This window comes from Malus domestica, chromosome 15 (genome assembly GCF_042453785.1).
Source record: "Malus domestica chromosome 15, GDT2T_hap1".
Classification (NCBI taxonomy): Eukaryota; Viridiplantae; Streptophyta; class Magnoliopsida; order Rosales; family Rosaceae; genus Malus; species Malus domestica.
Genome location: NC_091675.1, coordinates 1,517,730 through 1,543,167, shown reverse-complemented (window position 1 = coordinate 1,543,167; position 25,438 = coordinate 1,517,730). Strand labels below are relative to the sequence as shown.

The window sequence follows — 25,438 nt, the reverse complement described above, 5'->3', positions numbered from 1 at the left end:
GTTTGTCGATCTGTTAATTTTTGTTGTTTTAGTTGCCGATTATGCATTTCTTCATTGATATATTTCACTTTAATTTATATAATTTCTTAATCCACTTGTAATTTGCCTATAGTCTGATCGATGAATTGTTTGATCGATGCACTTTATGTTGAATTGATCTGCTAATTTTTCTTAGTCGTTTTGGTTTTTCTTTTATCTTTTTTTTTATAATTGTATTTCATATACAAGCAATGGTAGGGAGATAGATTCAAGACAAAATCTTGTGTGCTAAAATATGATTGCTACAAACTAGTTGATGTTAGATTGCGGTTTTAGTTCATGAAAACAGAAACACATAACATATATTTTCAAGCAGAAAATCATTACAAAAGATAGGAGAGGAAACACATAGGGTTATTGGTCACTGATAAAAGTAACACATTCACACTTAAGTCTTCTGGTCCCTTCCATCAGATCTTCAGATTTTTCATTAGCCTGAATAGATTAGAAGTAATTAGCGGTAGCATATAAGAATTCCATCTTCCAATTAAGCATAAAAAATCTTTGTAGATAATCTCAAACCTCGAAGTTGCATAATCAATTAATTAAGCATCTTTTGAGCCAAAAAATGTGATTATCCCAACACCCCAACTGGCATTATCTTACCAATCAGACACCCCCATACTTAATTAGCTTAACACACATAATTAGCATCTTTTTTCTGGGAGCTTCGTTTTGAAGTCAGATGTATCCTATTTTTAATACATATTCGCTGACGTAATGCATCGATTACTGCAGTGTGTATTTGTGTAGGTGTAGCTATATATTTATAAACATTTCATGAACTCGAAAAGCTGCCAAGAGGTTTAGCTAGATCCAACAGTGACTGTCACTAGCAAATCCTTGGGATTAATGAGAGAATCTGATAAGTAATTAAAAAGAAAAAAGAGAGACCTTCCAAATTTCATTTAACAGCCTATTTATTTTGAATTCTTAAAAATTATGATAATTCTTTGTTGTTAAATAAAATTGAGAAAATTCGTATAACTTGATCCGGTAAAGATCTCTTTCTATTAAAAAGAGTGTTTGGAGTCGCACAATGTTTCTCAATTACTTTAATCATAGGACCATGTGCGTATGCCATCTAAAACAAGTATGGATTAGATTTCATGTGGGATTTCTTTTCTTTCTTAGGAATTTTAGTTGAATATAGTATGGGATATGGATGGATATACAAAAAAAAAATTTCACAAAACATATAAAATTTCTTTGGGAGGACTCAAGTTAGTGTCTTTGGTTTGAACTGTCCCTTCCTGAAGAGGAAAACATAGCGAATGACATTATGGAAAGGGATACGTGAACAAGCTACAAACCCATACTGCTCTTGAATACCATGTCGAGAATGTGACTCTCATGTCGGAAAATTAAAACTGTATGTAATAGTTTAGATGATCTTTTTTTTCTTTAGGCATTAACAATTAATTTTACTTTGAATGTTCAAATACTAAGATGGTATCAAAATTGGGATACGATTGACACTGTAGACACTAAAGAATCCTCTACAGCTCTAACACATTTTCTCCACTGGGATGTCTTAGTTTCCTAAAGGAAAAACTTATTTTCATGCAATTTTACGTTGGTAGTGTGAATTGCACATTGAGGAATCAAAACCTAATAATTATCAATTTGTTTTGAGTTGGATGTTCAAATTATAATATGACATCAGAGACGAATTACGATTGACATTGTTACAGTACAAAATCTCTAACACGCTTTGTGCAGTAAGATGTCTGGCTACTTTCTAGAAGAAGAATATAGACATGGATATTAGCTTTGAACGCTTAGAAACAACTAAGAGATTATATGAAAAATGAAAACATAGCTACTCTTACCTCTGCTCATCACCCAATCCTCTGTTGCTGCCGTTGCTGCTGCTGCTGCTTCCGGTGGCCTTATAATTCGGTATAGGGACTTGGCCGGATTCTATGTGCATGAGATCATGCACCAGAATCTCATAGTGCCTCTTCACTTCCTCCACAGTTTTTCCGTCCACGGCCTTGGCCACATTGTGCCAGCGGTCCTGCGTGTCCTTGTCGTACACGGCCAGCGCCTTCTCGAACAACTTGTTCTGCTTCGGCGTCCACGAGGAGCTGTGATTCCTCGAGGAAGAAACCGATGCCATCAGTAATCTTAGGTAAATATATGAACACGAAAGTTGGAATGAATCGTACGGCGATTGTAGCGAGCTGGTAAGAGGAGTGATAGAGGAGAGTTAGGGTGCTAAAGTTAAAAGATGGTTTACAAAAGGGACTCAAAGAATGAAGAAGTCTAGGGAATGATGGTATGGGCAAGAGGTGGCCATGCTCCTTATAAGCAGGAGGAGGAGAGACTCGTGGGGCTGTGGCAAGTTGGGAGAACCTAAAATTATAGCATCACGTTGTTGGTTTGAGATACTGTTATAGTGATATATTTTCTGATAAATTAGAGAATATTTAAAATTTTAAGAACAAAGAAGATAGGATTCGCTTTGTTGAACAACGCTAATAAGGACAATAAGCAAAAAGGAGGTTATGTGATTTCATCAGGTCTATCTCTGTCTTCTCATTATATTATCTCATCAGCAAGTGGGATTTCTTGAGAATTTACAGCCTGGTGGGGATTAGATATTCCCAATTCGTGGTCTACCCTTATTGGACAACTTGTGACTCGTATTATAACGTCTAAGAAGGACTATTTGACTATTTTGTTGAGAGTATATCTCGTCGAAGAATGAGAGTCTATCATGCTTAAAAAGTTTTCGAATTTCTATTTTTATTGTGAATTGACTTTGATAGACACTCATAGTTTAACATGGTATCATAATCGGGTTATTCGTGTCATAGTTTAACAATTTCACGTATCCTCACGTTGCTCAATAAGAATTGATCATGTGTTAGGTTAAAAAGATGTTGCATGTAGAGGCTTGTTGTAAGCATGACACGTAAGAACGTCTAGCGTTAGTACTTCAAAAATCTTAAAATTATCCTCTTATTCTCAATTAATTTTATATATTTTTTATAAATAATTAATTTTTCGTTAGATGCTCACGTTTTAACATATATTTTTTCGTGATATTTATAGGTTAGTAATAATAAAGAGGGTAAGAGAGCATGCAGGCATGAGATCTAGAGAAGTGTGATAGTTAAGCTTCATCACAAGATAGAGACAACAAAAATCGTGATGATGGAGGAAACCAAATGAAAAATGATCAGATCATGCATGAAGGAAATTGACAAAAATCGTGTGCGCGTGTGTGAATTGCTTGTCCCATTCATCCACCCTTCCACATCTTTTTAACATGTCAGAGTCGAAACACCAAGTTAAAAAAAAAAAAAGGCAGTACCTCACGACTTTGAGAAATTTTTGGTTATGACGGGAATATGAATGGTACATTACGTGTTTTCATGTAAGTGGTGAAAATTTTTATTTTTTAAGTTTTAAGTTTTTAATTTTTTAACACACATATCCCACTATTTGTATAATAACACGTAATATACTATCTCGTGTGTCGATCACACTGAAAAATCTTTCCACAACCTCACAGAGAGTGGGGCCTGCTATTAGATTAGGAGAGTCGGTTTTGTACGTAATTGATAGTGGAACTTGGAAATTTGAAAATGGTGGTTCAGCTACATTCGGAATGGACTTTTGCGGGATGGCCTTGCTGCTGGCTGAATCAGCAGGGGCAGTGAACAAAGTGGTGCTGTTCAGGTCCTGTGTCAGTTTTGGTATGCAGTTTACATGCTGCAATAGTCGATGATCAGAATCCAATCTTTTGTATTTGCTTGAGAAGATTACTTTGCCCTTACTAAAACACATGTAATTGTGGAAATCTTGGTCACAAGTAACAAACTTTTCCTTGCTAAATGATGCGTATTAGTCATAATGCAATACATGTTCTCCATAATTCTAAATTTTTCGAATTTTTTTTACATTTTCAGAATGGACGAAAAACTCAACAGTTAAGCGGTTTCAAATCGAGGATATGTGTTGTAGTATTATTGCTAGTGATTGAACCATATTGGCTAATTACATTGTCTTGCAATTCAAATTTTAATCAGTTAAAATTAGTGATTCCTTTGACATTACTTGTTTTTATTTCTTCACCTCCTTTAACCTACCTTCTCCTAACTCCTTGGCCCTTACATAGAAACCAAATCTAGTATTTCAAATTTTTCTTAAGATTTTAGCATGACCTAAAGATTTTGTTGTTTTTCTACACTTCCTTTTGATTTTAGCATGACCTAAAGATTTTGTTTTGGTAAAAAAACATGACCTAAAGATTGTGTTTGTGGGAAGAGGTAGATCCACATACCACCGACATAAATTTGAGTAATCTTTGGTGTTTTTTTTTTTTTTTTTCCTTAGCCGCACCAACACGGTGGACCCTGATGGCACGCACAGACACACAGTCGTTTGATGCAAAGAGTCAAATCCAAGGACTTACATGTTTTTTCCGCTAACGTTGGTGGTCGCTTATGTGTTTTGTGTTTGAATAATTTACATTGTGCAACATGTTTTTAATGAGCAGGAGAATGACCGATGGGGTTTGTTCCGTTCAGACAAGTTGCTTGTTGGGATTCTCGCCTTTGGAGATGCTGCAGCAATGGAGGAGCCAGGAGATAACATAAATATTCAGGTAAATGTGCTTGAAATCTTTGTTTGAAAAATCCACTAAATGTCTTTGATTCTTTGAATTTTTAATATATTAAGTCCAGTTGTGGGAAAGTTGTGATAATGTTATAGATCCCTTTTAATTCTTGTGGAATCTCTGTTCTTAGTTATCCCACTAGAAGGTCTCTCCACCCCTCCAAATTGTTTGACTAGTCCTTTGCTTTTAGGATGAACTTTTCTTCGATAAGAATGATATCTCAAATTAATACGGCAGTATTTTAAACTAATTACGTATTATCATAAGAAATCAATTTCTCTTCTATTATCAATAGAGAGAAATTCTTATATTTGAAAGATCGGACCACATTGTTGTTTTACCTAAGGGACAAAACTCCGCACCTATTAATACTCCTCTTGAATTTCAGCCCCATCCAAAGCGACTGATTAGACAACCACGTGGAGATGACGAATAAGATGTTTCTTTCACAGTCCATGACTTTTGAGGACCCAAAACTTTTGACATATGTCCTTTAGATTAGAAATAGGCTAATTGGTCTGACCAAAAACCAATGACCAATGACTTTGGAGGAATTGGAGTCCAGCTTCCCCACCACACAAGGTCCAATCCAATCATCTGCCACAGAAAAGCTTCAAGCTTTGGAGGAGGACCACTCTAAGAGGAGAACTTTTGCATAACATCTTGTGAGCTTCGAGAAATTTTTAGTTGTAACGAAAATATAAGTAGTACATCACGTGTTTTAATAAGAGTGGTGAGAAATTTTATTTTTTAAGTTATTAACTTTATAACACACATATCTCATCATTTGTATAATAACACGTGATGTACCATCTCGTGTACCGATCACATTGAAAAATCTCTCGTGAGCATCTGATTTTTGAATCTTACAAGGAGAGAGAACAATCCTGTGTTGATAGAATGTTCGAAAAGATAACAAGTTTCATTTGCCAGCCAATGGGAATTGTGCAATATTTGTGCTGAGATATATGCCTTGTAGTATGCAGAACTTACAAATTTAGAGGTCCTAAGAAATTGAAATTGAATCTGCAATTTCTAGACAGAGTATATATGTTGCGTTCGAAATTGGATGCAAATGGGATCGTGAATATTGTTCCTTGGCCCGACTTCTTGTCGAAAGACCATATTATCCCATTTTGTGTTTACAGAAAATGGTTGGTTGGTGTTCAAAAATGGATCAACGAGATCGACACTATGAAATCACTTACACGAGAGCATTAGGATTTTGGGTGTTCGGGTGATGTTTCATTATGGTAATGTAACGCTACAGTTTACGTGATGGGTTCAGAGATTAGAGATAATATGAGAGTGAAAATAAACGGGTCCCTAAATGAAGAGAGTTGATCCTAAAAATGACGGTGAGGGAACTTTTTTTTAAGAGATAACCCTCACCTATGCATAGGTGGAGCTAAGTGAAGCTCGAAATAGTCACTTGGACTACAAGTCTCTTGTCTTTTATTTCTATAAGAAGTACGAGGCACTAAAAGCTTATCACACAAGCACTTAATTTATGAGAACGCATGACATTTTTAGTAACCTCCCCGCTCTCAACTGTCTGAAAATATGAGTCTTAGCTTTCTGTTGGGAGGCATTTCTGAAATTTGATCTACAGTAATTTGATGGACATCAAACTGAGACGTGTTCTTCTAACAGTATTCTCCTTTAATGTACCCATTGAGTCGCTTCAGTTCCCCACTTTGCCGCTCACCTACCGCCCGGACTACATCTTTGATCGAAATCACGCCAACTAGCTTCCCGTCTATAACTTGAACATGCCTTATATGATACTCTGTTGACATAAAAAAATCATCACGTAATTGCTTCCACGAGTGTTTATAAACAACCAAAGATTGTTCACTCCAATATCTATGCTAGTTAAAGAATAGAAATCGCGGCCACGGCATACCTGTCATAAGTTGCATTGCTTGAAGAATGCTCATGTCGGATGTTACTGTTATTAATTTGTTAAATAGTTAAGTTCATAACAAAAAATCGCGTGTTCAAAGTCAATTAGTATCTAAGAAGGTGAACTTGAAGTGACCTCATTAGTCATAATCTCTCCAACTCTTATATAAATAGGCGATCTTTCCTGTGCAATTACTTGAGGTAGTCTGCTCGGTTTATGCCGCGGTCAATAGAATCAGAAAAACTTGTTGGGACTTTATTTTTTCATGCAGTTAGTTCTGTAAATAGTTTACCTCTTTCAGTGATGATTCCTGCAATATGTTGTTGCTCTCCTGGCTTAAGCAACACTAACGACCCCATATTGTTTTTCGCCATCTGCAATTTCATGCTCATATGAAACTTAAACATGAGTGTAGCATGAATATCATATTTACATATGCATGGTAAGATCGTACATTTTTATTACTGCACCAATGACAGCGTCGTTCGTGTTGCACCAGGGCCAGGGTCCGTTTTCTTCATTACCCTCTGTCGCCAGTACATCTGCCACAGTTGCAATTCTCTAGTCCGTTTTCCTGTGCAGGTGGCAGGGCTGGCCCAGGCCCAGTGCTGACAGGACAATCATTCGGGGTTTAAAATAATGGGAACTTTAATGAAAACCACATGGTACTGTTCACTTTAACGAAAAATCATATTTTTACATTAAAAAGTCAATCCTGGTACTATTCACTTTACCCTTTATTTTGTCCTTATCATTAAAACTCAAAGTTTTCAAGCCCTTTTTATTAGTTTTTCTTAAAATAATTGGGAGTACCAAAATTATTAGGATAATATATCTATGTATGTTTTCATAAGAATATAAATTTATAAAATTTGGTTCAATGACCAAGATATTTAACTATAACTGATGGTTTTGTTGGTTTTGTTGTTTGAAATTAATGAGGATGTTTTGGGTTCGAAACATCATGTGTGCTTATATACTTTTCAATTTTTACAAATTTCTTTTCATAAGAGTATAAATATATAAAATTTGGCTAAATGATCAAGAAGTTTAATTAGAATCAATGGTTTTTATTGTTTAAAATTAATAAGAGGTCCTAAGTTTGAAATACTAAGTGCATGTTTCTTTTCAGTTTTTACTAATTTTTGTTTGGTTGTTAATTTATTTTTAATTGTAGTTAGTAACTATGTGGGTTGTTATTTTTAAACATTTGTTCCAATTCAAGTCTAATCTTCAACAAAGAGTAATGCGTTGACCAAATTTACAAATCATATGACGTGTCATCAAAAAATTTGTCTCATCCATCCTCATTCCATAACCTCCCAAAACCTCCCAAAACATTTCTTTTATTATGATAATTAGCCAATTAATATATTTATACCTAATTAATATATTAATTGCTAATTGAATAACCAAATAACACCCCAAAACACACTTAAAGGCCGGCCACACCCCATTCCCTATATATATGACCCTATTTCTTCTAAAAAGCTAAGTTCCATACTCTTGCAAAACTCCAAAAAACTCTCCAAATATTTTTCTCTCGAAATTCTAACTTTGGCATCGGAAGTTCTTCAGCCAAAGCCCCCCATTCATTGTGGGAGCGTGAATCTCTTGGCCTTGACCCGAATGTGTTAATTGTTTTGTAGGTGCAATTTTGTCCAAGAAGAAGAAGACGGAAATTTGCATCCACACCATTTATTACTTATACATATCAATTAAAGACTCAAAAACATTATTATTTTTTTAGTCCCATATTGACAAGATTAGTAAATAAGAAAAATACCTCACGATTTATACAAAAACACTTTAAAAGTTCGGATGGAAAACAAAACTCATATCTATCTACTTGTAAACACGAAGTTTTTTTGTTTCCTTCTCATGATACAAAATAAATTAGTTTTTCCGTATTTTTAAATTATTACGTTTGAAGTGTTTTTCTAAGTATGATTTTATCGATGTCTTACATATGAAAACAAACAATTTTCTTATATAAAATGAGGACACATTTTTTTACGTCTTCCCGGGTGTCAAAAATCTCTAGACTGCCCCTGGCAGGTGGAGAGGTAAGGTAACCCATTATAAACGTGAAACTATCTTTTCTAACCCGGCAATTTCTCTCCTGCGCGAACGGTGTAAAATTGCGGACGTGAGTGTTTCCTGGCACGATCGCACAGCCCTCGAAATTCCTCGCATTTGTGTTCCTGTTTAAGGAAAAATCACGAAAGCTTCCGACAAGTTGTGGGTTGAACCAACTCAGAGAAAAGAAACAGATGAAAACTATTGATACAGACCTTGGTGTGCAGATTCGAAACACTACCTCAGAACTCGATTGGAAGCTCCGTTAGGACGGAGAAGGTGTACGCTGCCTCATGTTTGGTAATTCGCTGTAGCAGCAGGAGCAAGATTCTGGTGTAAGTAATCTTTTACTTGACAATGTGCTTTCCTCTTATTCTTTTATTACATGAAGGAAAGTTTACCTTGCTTCTACATTGTTTACTTCTTTGCCAGGTTACTTGGCCGGGTGGAAAATTAATTTGGAAAGCTAGCTCCGTTAGCGTTACCTAAATTCATCTCGACGAAACTTCAAAGCCACCGTGGAATCCCAGACGTAGGTAAGTTTCTCTCCCAAGAAGGCGTGATTGTGCTCTTAAGACGGCATCCGAGCAAAGTATATGTACTCAACATGCCTGTCGGGGTCCTCCGAAAGACCAAATGAGAGATTCCAGAGCTGTTAGGGAAGGAAAACCTGCCTTCGGAAATTGCCGATTTCTCATGAATCATAAGTTTGTAAGAGAAGTGAGCATCCATGCCCAGAAAAGGTATAAAAAAATTGACAGAAATCCCGGAAAGTTTCCAAGGTATCTGATACAATTTCGATATATACACCAGACCTTTGATTAAGTGGTGTGCATCCTTCATCTTGTTCAACAAAGCCAATCCTTCTAGTTTCCAAACCATACATGGCAAACAAAAAGCACTTTCGGTTCCCTTGGCGTAGGCGTAGTTCTCAAGTAGAGCCCGATCCAAGTCCAGTGGCTAAAACCAAAAACCCTGCCCAGACTACCACCTCAGCACCTGTTGAGCGACCACCATTTCGGCCTGCGGGGAAAGCCCCTGTGAAAGCCTCTCCTTCCCAAGCTCAGGCTCCATTGAAGATTGAACCTCCGCCACCATCACAGCCCCACACTCAAGAGGACTCTCAGCTTGCTTCCTTGTCTGCTGAATCTCCATCACCTGCCACTCAACCAGAACCAAGGGAGCCATATGCAGAAATCAGCACATCCGAAACTATTCCCAAAGCTCAGAATAATACTCCAACCGCAGAGCAAACTCATGCAGCTTCCACAGAAGCTGTAGAAACAGTTGCTTCACCCGAGAAGGCAGATCCTGATACCGTTGGCGGAGATCAAAAGCACCATGCCAAAACCCCAAAAGACAGAAGCACCTCAAGGGTGTCTAATCAGAAGATGGTTTCATTGACCGCGGAACAAGCTCCCCTGCATAAAGAAATCAAGGAAGATGCTTTGGAAATGAATAAGTTGGCCACTGAGGACCAAATGCTTGAAAAACCAGTTAGCGTCGTAACCCTATCTGGTGAAAACAGAGGAGCAACAATGCACAATAGCTCAGAACCAGAAAACGGAGAAGAATTCATGCCCATACACCGCAGTTATAAGACCAATCCAGATGACAGCCTGGAAGCTACTACTGATGGAGAGGAAAGCAGCGAGGGGGAAAATTTCGACCAGACGAGTAAAGATCATCAGAGGATAGCATATGTCAACAGCAATGTACAGGGTATCAATAATTCTGTCGTGTTCTATACTTCTGTCGCAGAAAGGAATCCAGGTGTTCAGTCGGTTTTTTCTCAAAAGCCAGCAGAATCCATCAAGCCAAACGGTAAATCAGAGCCCCTCGAAACACACAAGGCTGAAATAACCAAAACACCTGAGAAGCTTAGTCCACTGTGAGACGGAGGTGCCTTTGAGGGCTCTTCATGGAACCAAGTGACTCGGACTCAGGTAATCCTGATAAGCCTCGGCATCATGGTTGTCACTATAGTTACGATATTGGGATTTTCTACTAAGATCTGCCAGCAGATATGTAAGAAAAATATACGGCGTGTATAACTGTAACCATACTTGTATAATACGAGAATCAGAAGTTAATACGAAATATGTACAATATTGCATTTGAATATCAAGATTCAATACAAGAGACCCTTACAAGAAAAGAGGGATTTTCGTACATCCTCCAGTTGCATACAACTGCGTTCACGTAAATAAATAAATTGGCAACTTACAGCATGCTTTATACGGGTTACTGCCATTACACAGACTACGGCAACTTCAGCAAAGGCACTTGCTGATGACCAAAAGCCATAGCTTAAAGTGCTCTGTTTCAAAAGTATATTTACAATTACAGTTCATTCTATGGGAAGACGAGCATGATGGCCATGTGATGCGAATGGACAGTAATCATTCGCAGGCTGGTTTCGTGTCAAAGCTGCTCAAGCAAATTGCGAAGGCTTGGAAAGCAGAGAGAGGGTAGCGATAGTCCATTGTGAAAATGTCTTTACCAATCTTCCCGAATTGCAGTATTACTTTCTCTTCTTCAGCCAATGGAACATTATGGCAAGGCTCTGCAGCGGCCACCAGCTGGAAATTCTTCACAGAGGCCACTGTAACGCGTCCCTTAAAATTCAGACACCAACACTGCAGCTGCTCGTGCCATCTAGGAGCTTTGTTTTTCAAAATGACCGGATCTTTTGTGCCTTGTTCCAAATCCGTTGTGGGGTCACTAGAGCAAAAGTTGGCAAGCTGCTTCGATCCCTTTGAAACTTGCAATGCACAGCATTTTGGAGGAAGGCAGGTCGCTAACTCTGTTGGAGTAGGAGCAACGCCCCCTTCTTGAACTGCTGACATGGGGATTGATTGCATGATGCATTGCATTCTCCTTGGTCCCCTTGTTCGGAGGATATTGAGCTCGTACGATACAGTAGCAACACTATAGCTACCAGCAGTCATCCTTGGAGATACCTTCTTTGGATTGATTTTTCGATGTGACTGATAATTTGTTTGGATTGCTGAGTCCTGTGGAGGCTGACTGTCATAAACGGTAAACTTGGATCCCAGAAAATTAGACCTGTTCATTTGCCAATGAATTGCACACAAAAAAGAATGAATCGTGGTTGTAATGAGCACAAATTGAAAAAAATCGTGGCAACGATAAAGATGCATAGTAAAGCTTGCCTCAATTGTCCAACATAAGTAATGCTTGCTCGAGAGAATTCATCTGCGGCCAAGGACACAACAAAATGTGTGCTTGTTGCCCGTCTGACCTTCCTTGCTGCCAGCAATAACTTACTCACGTCCCCACACAGAGCTATAGATTTATAAGAAAGAATTAGTCACTGGCTTAAAAATCCACTCCAAAAGAATTTGAACACCGATATCTAACACGCACCCAAGTCATGATTCGTGAATAATAACGGGAGAAGCATGCTTACCAGGGCTAAGACCAAGATACAGTAGGAATGTTGAAGTTTCTCTTTCCCTCTTAATAAAGCACTGGATCGGATGATCTCTTGGTCCCGGCTAGTAAATATATGCAAGTAATGAGGAAAGTAAAAATCTTCAGCAGGCAAGTGAAAGTCACATTCAGTAAGAATAACCTAAAGAAACCTCGTTTTATCGAAAAATACCTGCTTGAGTGAGACAGGGAAGGTAAGCCAGCCACATTGCTCTGGAGTCTTGACGATCCCTTTCGTAATCTCCCTCCACGACTTGCAAACCGAAGCGCAAGCAATCACATCCCTCCGAGCAGGCCAGGAAGTCTCACTCGCTTCAACGCGTTGGATTATGTCGAGAAGCAACTCCGGGGGCAAGTTTGCCCACTTGGTTTGCTCAACTGATGCAGGTGATGACAATGTATGTTCCGGGGCAATGTGAGATTTCGCACGGCGGCGCGTGTGCTTCCTCTCTTCCCCTCCTCTTCTTGATTTCTTCCCCTTGTCATCTCTCATCTCGAATAGCTCGTGAAACACGTTTCTGAATTGCATCGTTCACTGGACTAGTATTTCCACAACAACTATGATCACAATTCAAATGTCGTAGATGATATTTTTCGTGATTTCGCAGATCTAATTGTACGAAAAGTTTCCATAAGAATCTATACGATCAAGTTCTAAGAACACAAACAATCAAATTAAATACTCAAAATTTACACTAAATATCAAAACTTTCACATTCCGAACCTGAAATCGCAAGAAAAATGCCACAAAAAATGCAAAAAGTTGAGATCCTACAAAAACACCGAAAATCTGGATCGCTTGAAGAAGCTCCAAAATATACTCTACAGAAAGAGAGTGTGTGTGCGAGAGAGAGAGAGAGAGAGAGAGAGAGAGAGAGAGAGAGAGAGAGAGAGAGAGATTGTACCATATGCGTGTGGGGATTTCAGGAGGCTTCTAGGAAATCACCAATGTCGGGGACAAATACAAAAGCTTTAGAGAGAGAATGTGAGAGAGGAGAGAGAGAGAGAGGGTATATACTTATGCAATTGTCCAGATGGGCGAGGCAAAAAACGAACAACGCCAAAGAAGCTGATATTTCAATTTCTGAATAAAATATCCAAATGAAAATTGAAATTTAATTTAAGTTGAATTGCTGCGGAGATTTCGGTTGTTTACAGTTGGTTGCAGCGGCAGGCGCCGCGTCAGTGCCACCACAACCACCACCACCACTGCGCCGCCACTAACACCTGACCCTCTCGCTCTCTCCCTCAACCGAAAAGCTGTCTCTTTTGGAAGAGGAGGTTGGAATCCTCCTCCTCTATAAAGCACCACGGCCCCTTTTTCCCAACCACCACCTATTTTTTGCCGGTTAAACTACTGGGGCCCCACTTCCACGTGTGCGCCCTCACGCTTGCTTCAGTGCGTCCTCCGTTGCGATGGGCCCCGCTTTGTTGGAAGATGTGTTTGTGGCCGCTCTTTTAACCGGGTACCCATCCTACGGTCGCGTCGGTCTGATTTTCTCATGAGAACACAGTGTTGCATATGCATACGAGTCGGTTAGTGACCAATAGGATTCTTGAAAAATAGAAAAATACAGCAGTTTACAAGTATACATTGGTTGGCTAGTAGTTGCAAAAAACGAGGAACATACAGCCCTATGACAAGATTTTCCACTATGGAAATCAGTCTTTTTCAGAAGATTAATTAAGGCAATATGTGGTAATTAAGTTTATTTATTGGCATTTCGTAGAACACTTGGTGGGTTTGTTGTTGTCAATCAAATCATGTTGTATACATGTCAACAAATATCGACATATGCCGAAACAATCTGATGAGGATATATAGATAATTTGTCGAGTGTTGTCGATAGGGGTAGGTTGGAAAAACCGAAAACCGAAAAAAACCGACAATCGAACCGAAAAAAAAATCGAACCGAATCTGTTGAACCAAACCGAACCGAAAGGTATGAAAACCAGACCGAACCGAACCGAACCGAAATATGAAAATAAAATATAAATACTCAAAACCTGCTGGAGTGGAGATTCGAACCCCCTTCCGTCCAGGTTGGGGATAGCTTCCTTCAAACCAACTTGACTGTAGGCTTTGTATTGCTATAATTGTACCAGTATAATATTTATAGGCATTCTAATCTTAATGTTTTATAAAATTTATAAAGTTCACAAACCCTAGCCGTCATTCATTTTCATTCTCAAATCTCTCCTCTCTCTTTCTCTCATCCGCTGCGCTTCCTCAGTCTCTCTCTCCCTCCTTATTCTCTTCCTCCCTTCAACTCTCCTTCCTCTCTTCCTCTCTTCCTCTCTCCAACCTGCCAAGTCCATGGTTGTAACATGGATAGGTTTGTGATGAATTTATTTGACAATCCCCATTTTTTCCCTCTCCAAATCTTACTCCTCTTGTCTCTCTACTCCTCGTCTGATAGACTCTCTCTGTGGACTCTCACCTATAACAACAACAACTTCTTCACTCCTTTCTAATATTCCTTTCTTTCTCCATAAACTTTCGATCTCTGCTTTTCAAATACAAGCCAAATAGTTTTTTACTCTAGATTCATATGGAGGTCGCACCAGACATCCATCTTTGTTCCTCCGGATTTCTTTAACAGTAAGTATTCAATTTTTTCTTTTTTTTTCTTTTTCTTGTTTAATTCTTTGAGTGCTAAAAAATGAAAATGGTAGTTTTTTTTTTTATTTTTATGTTTTGATTAATAGTTTTTATTTCTTTGGTTTGTTGACTATGCTATTTGAATTTATTTGTTGACTATGCTTTGTGAAATTTTGAAGAAAAATTGGCTGATGTTATTCTTGGATTTGTCTTTGTGGAGCCCTATGTAGTAAAGATCTTTGGTTTTTGGATCTTTATTTTTATTAAACCTTTGGATCTCGTTTGTTTGGTTGTGTTCAGACAGGTGCTCGTGGCCGGATGTTACAATCGGCGAGGCGTCGGTTGGTTGGTGGCGAGGGTTTGTGCTAGTAGGGATGCTCGGCGGCGGGTGCTGCGGTAGAAGCCTAGGTTTTCTTTTGTTGTATTTTATGGCTTGGGCCTTTACTGTTTGTTGGAACTATTGGGCTAGTATGGCAGGGTCCTCTTTTGGGCTAGTTTACTAATATCCAGATCTAAAATAATAATAATAATAATAATAATGAAAAAAACGGAACCGGACCGAAACCAAACCGAAAAAAACCGGAACCGAAAAAAACCGAACCGAAAAAAATCGAAAAAAATTTGAACCGAACCGTTTCGAACCGAACCCAGCCCTAGTTGTCGATGCAACCCGTCGAGATATTCCTAGCAGATATTACATCAAACACTTAGTAGGCATAAAAAGGATTCGTACAAAACATTATGAGGGTTCTGAAAAGATCTTCACATATATGTTTTCTCGAACTCCAAGCGGTCCTTGGACCACCTTGGTCCTAATGTCCATCCGCCCCTGCAACCAAATAGAGACGTGAACTAGTCATACCATAATTGAAACAACTTTATTTTACGTATTTTCAATCCATGCGAACCGTGTGACAAGCAGCCGAAAGTACACCAATTCCTAGCAGACATTACATCAAACACTTAGTAGGCATAAAAAGGATTCGTACAAAACATTCGGAGGGTTCTGAAAAGATCTTCACATATATGTTTTCTCGAACTCCGAGCGGTCATTGGCCCATCTTGGTCCTAATGTCCATCCGCCATTGCAACCAAATAGAGACGTGAACTAGTCATAGTATAATTGAAACAACTTTATTTTACGTATTTCAATCCATGCGAAGCGTGTGACAAGCAGCCGAAAGTACACCAATTCTCAACACGTGCGAGTAGGAATCCTTCGCACTTAGTGAGGCATGGCCCATTGGGATGTCCTCGTTAACTAATAATAGAATTATTATTGACACTTTAAAATTTTCATTGTGCACACTTCATAAATGTGTTTGCTTTATAAATACTAGCATATGGGCACATACAAAGTGTGTGAGAAAATTTTTTATTTTTGTTTTTGAAATAGAAGGAGAGAGGAAGAGAGTGATAGAGAATGTGGGAGTAGGAATTTTTTTATTTTTTTTGTTTTAAATTAGAGATATGTTAGGATTACATGTAGGTGATGCTTTGAAAAAAAACAGCAAAATGTGGTTGTGTGAAATTACATTTCTGCCCCATATTTCTTATTCATGTTCTATTTTAATTAGAGGGTTAAATTGGTAATTTCATAAGATTTTGGTTGACAATGAGTGTTTTGTTAATTAGTAGAGATAAAAATTTTAGAGCGCAAAATTAGATTTTTAGATTGCGAATAACAATTTCTTCTAAAAATATGAAGCTATAAATTAGATCTTAAATAATAAATTTTCATTGTGCACTCTTTCAAAGTATAGTTTATTTTTTATTTTTTTTTTATATATATAAAAAGTTTGAACTTATTTTTTAAGTCGTACCTCAAGGTTCTGAAAAGATCTTCACATATATGTTTTCTCGAACTCTGAGCAGTCCTTGGACCACCTTGGTCCTAATGTCCATCCGCCTCTGCAACCAAATAGAGACGTGAACTAGTCATACTATAATTGAAACAACTTTATTTTACGTATTTTCAATCCACGTGAAGCGTGTGACAAGCAGCCGAAAGTACACCAATTCTCAATACATGCAAGTAGGAATCCTTCGCACTTGGTGAGGCATGGCCCATTGGGACTTCCTTGTTAATTAATAAGAAAATTATTATTGACACTTTAAAATTTTCATTGTGCACACTTCATAAATGTGTTTTCTTTATAAATACTAGCATATGGGCACACACAAAGTGTGTGAGAAATTTTTATTTTTTATTTTTTTTGAAATAGAAGGAGAGAGGAAGAGAGTGATAGAGAATGTGGGAGTAGGATTTTTTAATTTTTTTAATTTTTTTTGTTTTAAATTAGAGATATGTTAGGATTACATATAGGTGATGCTTTGAAGAAAAAAAACAAAAAAATTTGATTGTGTGAAATTACATTTCTGCCACATATTTCTTATTCATGTTCAATTTTATTTAGAGGGTTAAATTGGTAATTTCATAGGATTTTGGTTGACAATGAGTGTTTTATTAATTAGTAGAGGTAAAAAATTTAGAGCGCAAAATTAGATTTTTGGATTGCAAATAACAATTCCTTCTAAAAATATGAAGCTATAAATTAGATCTTAAATAATAAATTTTCATTGTGCACTCTTTCAAAGTATAGGTTTTTTTTTTTTTATATATAAAAAGTTTGAACTTATTTTTTAAGTCTTACCTAAAGGATCTACTTATTTAAAGCCTTTTCGGTTCGACTTATTATATTATCTTGATATCTCGTCCCAGAAAAGATCCACAAGGTCCGAGACTCCGAAGCATGCAATGCATGCATGGGAAGTATAATTATATATTGATTCTTAGCTCGAACCCACAAAAAGTTTTGCATGGTGGTATCGGAGAAATATATAAATATGGGAATATTCTCGTAAATTAGTACGAGAGTGAGTTTTAGTGTTTGGAGTTGAAGCCCCGGGCGGGATACCCAGAAACTATTTGACGGACGAGTCGGTCTCAGCAAGGTCACCAGCAGCAGCCACACTTGCACGTGCTATTGCCTTTATCTACGTGCTTTTGTTCTTAATTATTCTAGGGTTTCGTTTTCATGCACCAGTTTTCTAAATACAGTGAATGGGCTGAAAGATGGATGCGTACGTGTTAGGCAAATAATTTAATTGACCACTTAACATCAGGGCAATCATTGGATCGGATTGGTTTGGATTGGATTAGCTTTGTTGGGTGTTTTGGAGGAAATGGAAAGTAGAAACACAGGTCTTGTCTTTCAATCTCAGATGAGATTGTTCACCGGAAATATTAGAGCTACGTTTGGGACGACGATTGTTATGAGACGGAATGTTATTGTATTTGTATCTCTAGTCAATCACGAATTGAAAAAAAATGAGTTAAAACGTGTCGAGCGCATGATTAACTTAAGATTATGCCACTTCAACATTCTAGTTGTAAACGAGTTTCTATCTTACAATATGAGCAAAAACAATTTCTCGGACTTAAGTGATTATCGACTAGATTTTTATTCATTAAGATGCATGTAAAACAGTTAACTCATATAAAAGATGTAAGTGAAAATCCCTCACTAATGTTAAGGATAATCGTGCATGTGTGCGTATTTCACTTGCAGATGAAATAATTATAGACAAATCCACGTGTGAGTGATTCTCGGTACCATTTCACAAATATTATTAAAGTATTGACAAAGATATTTATCCTCATAGTCATATATTCATAGAATGTTAATGAGATCTAACCTCTTGTTCTGTTGGTGGAAGACATGATTAGCCATGGTCCACTCAACCACCAATTTAATTATTTTAGTTCAAGTACTCAGATCATAACAAGCATAATTCATATATCATATTAAAAACAAACAAATAAGTCCTTCCAACTGGCAAGGTGGGAACAAGTAGGCGTGACCAAAACATTTAGCAAAAATTATTAAGCAGTGGCAGCCATGACTACTGCTGGACTTGGAGGTACTGCCAACGAGGATACACCAAAGCTTGTTTCCCACAAATTTAATTGATTGGTAACTTTCGCAAGAGAACCACTTTATTATTGAACATAGAAAATGTTTGGGTAGTGAAGAAAGTTGAGATTCCACAATCAAATCAATTGGCAATATAAATAATAGTTCAATTACTAATAAGTACATGTAGGGTCCAGCGTGGGATTGACACTCTCAACACGCCTCTTTATGTGTGGCGAATTTTCAAGCTTAGCACGTGGACAACACAAATTAAGTGACGTGAAGCACACCGGGGCGTTTACACGAAGGACAACCTGCTTTGATATCGTGAAGAAAGTTGAAGTTCCACTATAAAATCAATTGACAATATAATTAGTAACACAATTACTTATAAGCACATGTGAAGTCTCATTTTTTCTCGATATGAAATTGATACTCCCAACAGGTAGCCATGCCCCCTCCTCCTTGTTTTTTTATAAAATACACTGCCACAGTTGAAATATCAGGAGAAATGCCAGCTGTTTCTGTGCAACATGGTATGTGGATTTTTCTGCTAATTGTATTATTTATTTATTAAGCTGGTGATTTCATGCAAGATCGGGGTTTTATGGACTAGGCCGGTTTTTCAAAGGAGTTGCCTCTTCTTTTTAGGTCTCGTATCGACATGTTTATTTTCGTGCGTGACATATGGACTGGACTAGAGGAATGGACAACAATGTGAGCCAGAAGATGGAATTAGAGCCCAAACGATATAAAGGGATTTGGATCCTCTTTTGAGCCCAAGGAGAGGATCCTCCTAACCAAGAACTGTGAGCCGTTGGATCCAACGGCTATAATTATTATAACTTTAAAGGAACCCCCTTGTTTGTAGCCGTTGGATAAAAATCCAACGGCCTAGAGTCCTTGGTCAACAAGATCATCTCCTTGGGCTCAGGAGAGGATCCAAATCCGATATAAAGAACTACACGAAATCTTTGTCATTCAAAAAGGAAAAGTGATTTTGTACTACAATTTAGTGGTATTCTCTTTCACTCGTAAGTGAGAAGTTTTAGATTCAATTATCGCCAAAGACGAATTTTAACCATATTATTACTAGCCAAGACTGTAGATACTATTGTTTGTTTAAAAAAAAAAAGAAAAAAAAGGAGAAGTGATTTTATTCAAACAAAAAAAAAGGGGAAGTGATTTCCTGTTTCGATTTACTAGTTTATTAGTGTACGTACATGAGATCGATTAATTTGCATTAGAGATTTGTGATCAAAATATCATTTTTGTGTCTAAATAACGTTACTAATTAAATAATATGTCACAACGTGATGGTTACACACACTACTATATAGTTTTAAATTCACTTAAATAATAACACTAGTAATTATTAATAATCAAGAAATCACATGTCTATGACATATCAACCTTATCATTCATCTATTATTTAAAACAAAATCAATAACGCTAGAAGACATATCAACTTTATCGTTCATTTGCTTGTCGGCTACAATAATACGTACCACTTAATTAGTGATACAAAACTAAACACATATCAACTTTATCGTTCATCTACTTGTACGCTACAATAATACATACCACTCAATTAGCGATACAGGTTTTGTATAAAATTTAACTATTGCAAAAAGCTATTAAATTTTTATATACAAAATCTAACTGTTAATTTTATAGACTACTCAGTTGTACGTAAAAGAAGAAAACTTCTCTTGTTGACATGTTTATTTTCGTGAATGAAATGTGGACTGGACCGGAGGAATAGACTATTATGAGCCATGCATAAGATAGAAGTACAGTCCACAGGACAAAAAGAACTAGAAGAACCATTTGGCATTCAGAAAAGGATTGTAATTTCAGCACTTAAAAATCTTTCCCCAAAAATAAAGGAGTCCAAAGGCAAAGGCGGAATCCCAATTAAATCGGTAAAAACGTTTATTGTTATATATTAAAATCAAATTCAAATCGAGTAGAACTGAGTTGAAACGGGTAACTTCCAGAGCTTTTGCTGCCGATCGACTGCTTGAACCCCTACCTGAACATGGAGATATTACCATATACCAGTATTCCTACATCTACATAGCATGTATATGGGAGCAAACCACTATATATATTTACAAACATCTACATATCTCACAGAACATCTCTCTTTGTTTCTCTCTACGGATCCCAAGCCCCTGCATTTACGGGCATAATGGCTAAATTTCTGACCCGTATGATCAAGTGCTTCTTCTCCATGGCCTTATTACTTCCGACTTTTAGGCATGCGCTCTCCCAAGCAGCTCAAGTGAACATACCCCCGGCGCCCCCAACGGTTTTTATAACCGTCGACCAGTCTGGCAGCAACGATTACACTAAAATACAAGACGCCATCGATGCTGTACCGTCCAACAATGCCCTGCCTGTGTATATTTGGGTTAAACCTGGCATCTACTACGAAAAGATTAATGTACCTTCAGACAAACCGTTTATAACAATAAGTGGATCGACAAGTTATGCAAGCGACACCGTGATAACGTGGAAGGAATCCGGCGAGATAAATGAAACCGCAGTCTTCACTTTATGGGCATCTGATTTCGTAGGGCGCAACTTCACAGTTCAGAATACGTATGGGACCGGTGGCAAAGCAGTTGCACTGAGAGTCTCGGGAGACAGAGTAGCATTCTATGGTTGCAGCATTATGTCTCATCAAGATGCCTTATTTGCCGATATAGGCAAGCAATACTACAAAGACTGCTACATTGAAGGAGACACTGATTTTATATTTGGAAGCGCTTCTTCTTTATTTGAGGTATGTATGTGACAGCTATATATATTTACGATAAAATTATTTGGACATGCAAAACTAACATACCCACACTAGTAGAATTGTCACATGCATTCGCTTTCGGAACAAAACGGAGCTATAACAGCCCAAAAAAGGGATTCACCATCACAAGATGCAGGGTTTTTGTTCTTGGGAGGCGAAATCACTGGCGTGGGAAGGGCAGTATTAGGAAGGCCATGGGGTCCCTATTCGACAGTCATCTTTGCCTATACTAAGATGTCAAATGCGATTCTCCCACAAGGTTGGGACAGTTGGGGCCGATCAACTGACTACTTAAGGTTTACATTTTCTCATGTTAATTTTTAATAATTAGGTTAATTATTTAATTTTTGGGAGCAGCCTCTCCATAAATGGGGGTAAGGCTAGCCGACATTCACCTCTCCCAGACCCCGCGTAAAGCGGGAGCCTTGTGCACTGGGTACGACCTTTTTTAGGTTAATTATTTAATTTCATTACTCTATTTATTTATTTGTTTTAATCTCTTTCAATTTGGTTTCAACTTGATGGGTATGTAGTAAGGTTTACTATGGTGAGTACAAATGTATTGGAGCTGGAGCCGTGACAGCAGAAAGAGTTGCGTGGGAACACAACGTTACGCCAAAAGAATTTACATCCTTCATGAACAAGGTTAGGGGCTTTGGAATTGGAAGCTGGCAAGGTTCAGATGGAGGAGGTTGGAAATATGGAGCTCCCCCTCGTGTCGGAAGAGATGGAGAAGGAAACAATGGAGGACGGCAACAAGGACCTCCTACTCCTATTGGAGATGGAGGGAAACAAGGATATCCTACTCCTATTGGAGGTGGAGGGCAACATGGACCTCCTCCTCCCGCAACTAGAGAAGGAGGACAATATGGAGCTCCCGCTCCCTTTGCAGTAGGATGGCAACATGGACCTCCTCCTTCTGTTGCGGGAGGAGGACAATATGGAGCTCCCCCTCCATTTGCAGGAGGATGGCAACAAGGACCTCCTACTCCGGTTGGGGGAGGAGGGCAACATGGACCACCTCCTCCTGTAGGAGGAGAACGAGAAAGAAACAATGGAGGAGGATGGAAACATGCAGCACCCATTCCCAATGGTGGAGGAGGAGGAGTTAGAAACAATGCAGGAGTAGGGCAACATGGAGTTCCTAATGTAGGAGGAGCCTCCATCGAGGGGTGGGCTGATGTGCAATGGAGTGGTTGTGAAAAAGGTGCTGCCCATCCAGGCCTTTGGGGATTGTCTCTTGTTTTGCTTCCCTTAATCCACTTGTCATAATTTTATGAGGGGTAAAATTTTAGGGCAAAACTTGGATGGGGGCGAGTATAGTAGAAAACTTTGTAAATCTATTAGTTTACTTTCCTTTAGTAATCAAGTTGTAGACTCTTATAGTTGAGACTTAAATTTAGTGACAAATGTAACTTTTTAAATGCATGCATAGGACATGTATGAATCCAAACAATTACTCCTTACAGTGTTTATGTTTCCACATGTGCCACGAGAAAAACTGACAATAATCAATATTAGTTGCACGCAATGCACAAAATAAAGTGCGTAAAGGCCTTTTATTAGTAGCTAATAACTTCATTAGTTATTGATACGCCTTCCAAATTTTTGCTCATTTTATTTTATTTTATGTAGTGCAATGGCCTTAGACCTATGGCGATCGCCTTTTTTAATTCATTGTGAGAATAATTTGGACCAGTTCCAGGCTTCCAGATCTATTTTACACCGGTAGCAGCCAATGTCAAAACTCCAAATCCAAGCAACTGAGCTGCCTGCTCAAATAACGTAATGGGTGATAAACCCTAATATCACACAAATGACATACTAATTCTACTTCTTAAGCAACTTCAAGACTTGTGTAACATCAATTATCCAATCAGGCCGCCATTACAACATTTCATATCAACATAATCTGATCTTAACCACCTCATATCACTCATTTTAATTTCAAACATTTGTTTCTTCAGTCTCAAGGTACAAATATCCTGCCGCCGGCTACCCTGGAAATTCCTTACAATTATCCTCCACACGTTTACGTAAAATAATTCTTCAAACTCTTTATTATCAAGAAAACGGCCCCACCTCCCTTGGGATCCAGCTGTAACTACTATATAACAATCAACGTCCATCCATCTTCTTCAACATTCAAATTTCAATCCACGTTCTTCAATATTCATTTCAACTTACGCATATATTCATTGAATTTTTAAGAGTATTTGAGCCAAAAACTTCCAATTTCGACCATGGTGGCTGTTTGTGGTACTTCTATGAAGACCAAGTGCTTCTTTGTCATGGCTTCATTGTATGTTCTTCTGGCGCTTTCTCAAGCAGAAGCAGAAACAACTCAGGGGTCCACGGCAATTCTAATAACCGTGGATCAGTCTGGGAAAGGCGATTACGAGAAAATACAAGATGCCATCGACGCGGTGCCGTCGAATAACGTCGATCTTGTGTTCATTAGGGTTAAGCCTGGAGTCTACAAAGAAAAAATTACTGTCCCCGCGGACAAACCCTTTATTACAATAAGTGGCACAAAGGCAGTTGACACTATAATTACGTGGAACGACAGCGGAGATATATTTGAATCTGCAACTTTCTCTGTGTTGGCTTCGGATTTTATAGGGCGCTACCTCACAATTCAGGTACATATATTTATATGTGTGTGTGTGTGTGTACGTATATAGTACGTTTCACATGCATGTCCATGCATATATACGCTTGAATCTAATAATTTTAATTGCTGAATTCATTGCAGAACACTTATGGAAGCGGTGGTAAAGCAGTGGCGCTGAGGGCCTCAGGGGATAGAGCAGCATTTTATGTGTGCAGAATTTTGTCTTACCAAGATACCCTACTTGACGATACCGGCAGGCACTACTACAACAACTGTTATATTGAAGGAGCCACTGATTTTATATGTGGAAATGGTGCTTCTTTTTTTGAGGTAACTTATAGAAGAAAACAATATTGTTAGCGTTTTGGTTTTTGAAAATTATTGATTTTATTGTTTCGGTCTAAACCATCACACTATCACGCGTGTTGTTATCAATATGTTCATGTTGTTATCAATATGTTCATGATACACTTGATCTATCTATATATTATAATATGCGGATTAGTAGCTAGTAACATGCATGTGATGTTAGGACCATCAGCTCAATGATTTCTCGAGGATTAATTAGTATGGTGCTAATTCATATGTTTGGGCTTCAATTGATGAATAAATTAATTAAATTTTCCAGAAGTGCCATTTGCATTCGATTTCGAATGGAGGAGGAGCCATAACAGCCCAAAGGAGGATGTCACCTTCAGAGGACACTGGGTTCTTTTTCTTTGGGTGCAAGATCACTGGCGTCAAAACGGCAGTGTTAGGAAGACCATGGGGTGTCTATTCCAGAGTCATTTTTGCCTTCACTTACATGCCTAATATCATACTCCCTCAGGGTTGGAACGACTGGGGTAACTCAGCCGACCAATTAAGGTAACTCTAACGATAAATTTTATTAGTATTCCACAATTATGACCAGGTGCTCCTCCGTTTATATGATGACTATTTTCCATTGCTAATAATGGCTTCTTTTTTTGTCCTTAATTTTGTAATCTTTTTATTTTATTTTTTTATTTACGTTGGCTCAATTTCTAATTTTGTTTAAATTGATGTATATGCAGTTCTGTTTACTATGGACAATACAAATGTTCTGGACCTGGAGCTGTGACATCAAAAAGAGTTGACTGGTCACGAGTCCTAACGAGTGAAGAAGCTGCACCTTTCATAACTAAGGACTCCATTGACGGCAAAGCTTGGATTAGGGCAGCGCCTACCAGTTTCAAGAAGAAGGCATTTCCCCCCAAGAATTGATTCTTTAATCTTCTTGTGTGGAAATATATGTATAGTTTTATAAATATTTGATTGCAAAGTTGTTGATCTCATGTATTAATTTAAACATTCTTTCATTGAGTGTACAAATATATATACATCAATTCAATTTCTTTCTCTTGA

General features: G+C 37.9%; 4 protein-coding genes and 1 long non-coding RNA gene across 10 annotated transcripts; 3 read left to right on the top strand and 2 right to left on the bottom strand.

Moving 5' to 3' along the window:
• Window positions 1-309: 309 nt before the first annotated feature.
• On the bottom strand, window positions 310-2,666 carry LOC103450474 (protein RADIALIS-like 6). Its single transcript, XM_008389828.4, has 2 exons — window positions 1,872-2,666; window positions 310-474 (listed from the first exon to the last, which is right to left on the bottom strand). Exons 1-2 carry the CDS (start codon window positions 2,159-2,161, stop codon window positions 450-452), a joined length of 315 nt encoding a protein of 104 aa, XP_008388050.1. The 5' UTR covers window positions 2,162-2,666; the 3' UTR covers window positions 310-449.
• A 6,018-nt stretch (window positions 2,667-8,684) lies between these two features.
• On the top strand, window positions 8,685-10,776 carry LOC103450471 (uncharacterized). The gene is made up of 3 exons (XM_017336535.3): window positions 8,685-8,989; window positions 9,087-9,958; window positions 10,094-10,776. Exons 2-3 carry the CDS (start codon window positions 9,539-9,541, stop codon window positions 10,547-10,549), a joined length of 876 nt encoding a protein of 291 aa, XP_017192024.1. The 5' UTR covers window positions 8,685-8,989; window positions 9,087-9,538; the 3' UTR covers window positions 10,550-10,776.
• LOC103450472 (tubby-like F-box protein 5) lies at window positions 10,744-13,437 on the bottom strand. Of its 6 annotated transcripts, none has more exons than XM_017336534.3 (6): window positions 13,016-13,403; window positions 12,835-12,881; window positions 12,283-12,650; window positions 12,088-12,175; window positions 11,831-11,963; window positions 10,744-11,723 (listed from the first exon to the last, which is right to left on the bottom strand). In XM_017336534.3, exons 3-6 carry the CDS (start codon window positions 12,637-12,639, stop codon window positions 11,057-11,059), a joined length of 1,245 nt encoding a protein of 414 aa, XP_017192023.1. In that variant the 5' UTR covers window positions 12,640-12,650; window positions 12,835-12,881; window positions 13,016-13,403; the 3' UTR covers window positions 10,744-11,056. The 6 variants fall into 6 exon arrangements, with proteins under 6 accessions (XP_017192023.1, XP_008388047.1, XP_070669755.1 ...); XM_008389825.4 differs by having other exon boundaries at window positions 12,283-12,720; window positions 13,016-13,381; XM_070813654.1 differs by having other exon boundaries at window positions 12,283-12,668; window positions 13,016-13,241.
• An 849-nt stretch (window positions 13,438-14,286) lies between these two features.
• LOC103450468 (uncharacterized) lies at window positions 14,287-15,215 on the top strand. The gene is made up of 2 exons (XR_531551.3): window positions 14,287-14,712; window positions 15,013-15,215. It is a non-coding gene; the product is annotated as an uncharacterized lncRNA (long non-coding RNA).
• Window positions 15,216-23,578: 8,363 nt separating this feature from the next.
• LOC103450469 (putative pectinesterase 11) lies at window positions 23,579-25,438 on the top strand. The gene is made up of 4 exons (XM_008389822.3): window positions 23,579-24,080; window positions 24,194-24,382; window positions 24,681-24,919; window positions 25,108-25,438. The coding sequence occupies exons 1-4, from the start codon at window positions 23,682-23,684 to the stop codon at window positions 25,295-25,297; spliced, it is 1,017 nt and encodes a 338-aa protein (XP_008388044.1). The 5' UTR covers window positions 23,579-23,681; the 3' UTR covers window positions 25,298-25,438.

Coding starts and splice junctions, on each gene's coding strand:
- LOC103450474 (XM_008389828.4), bottom strand. CDS start 2,161: ATGGCATCGGTTTCTTCCTCGAGGAATCACAGCTCCTCGTGGACGCCG. Junction 475..1,871: donor GGATTGGGTGATGAGCAGAG/GTAAGAGTAGCT, acceptor TAATCTATTCAG/GCTAATGAAAAATCTGAAGA.
- LOC103450469 (XM_008389822.3), top strand. CDS start 23,682: ATGGTGGCTGTTTGTGGTACTTCTATGAAGACCAAGTGCTTCTTTGTC. Junction 24,383..24,680: donor ATGGTGCTTCTTTTTTTGAG/GTAACTTATAGA, acceptor TAAATTTTCCAG/AAGTGCCATTTGCATTCGAT. Junction 24,920..25,107: donor AACTCAGCCGACCAATTAAG/GTAACTCTAACG, acceptor ATGTATATGCAG/TTCTGTTTACTATGGACAAT.
- LOC103450472 (XM_008389824.4), bottom strand. CDS start 12,639: ATGCAATTCAGAAACGTGTTTCACGAGCTATTCGAGATGAGAGATGAC. Junction 12,176..12,282: donor TCCCTGTCTCACTCAAGCAG/GTATTTTTCGAT, acceptor TATATTTACTAG/CCGGGACCAAGAGATCATCC. Junction 11,964..12,087: donor GTATCTTGGTCTTAGCCCTG/GTAAGCATGCTT, acceptor ATAAATCTATAG/CTCTGTGTGGGGACGTGAGT.
- LOC103450471 (XM_017336535.3), top strand. CDS start 9,539: ATGGCAAACAAAAAGCACTTTCGGTTCCCTTGGCGTAGGCGTAGTTCT. Junction 9,959..10,093: donor CAGTTGCTTCACCCGAGAAG/GCAGATCCTGAT, acceptor AAAGAAATCAAG/GAAGATGCTTTGGAAATGAA.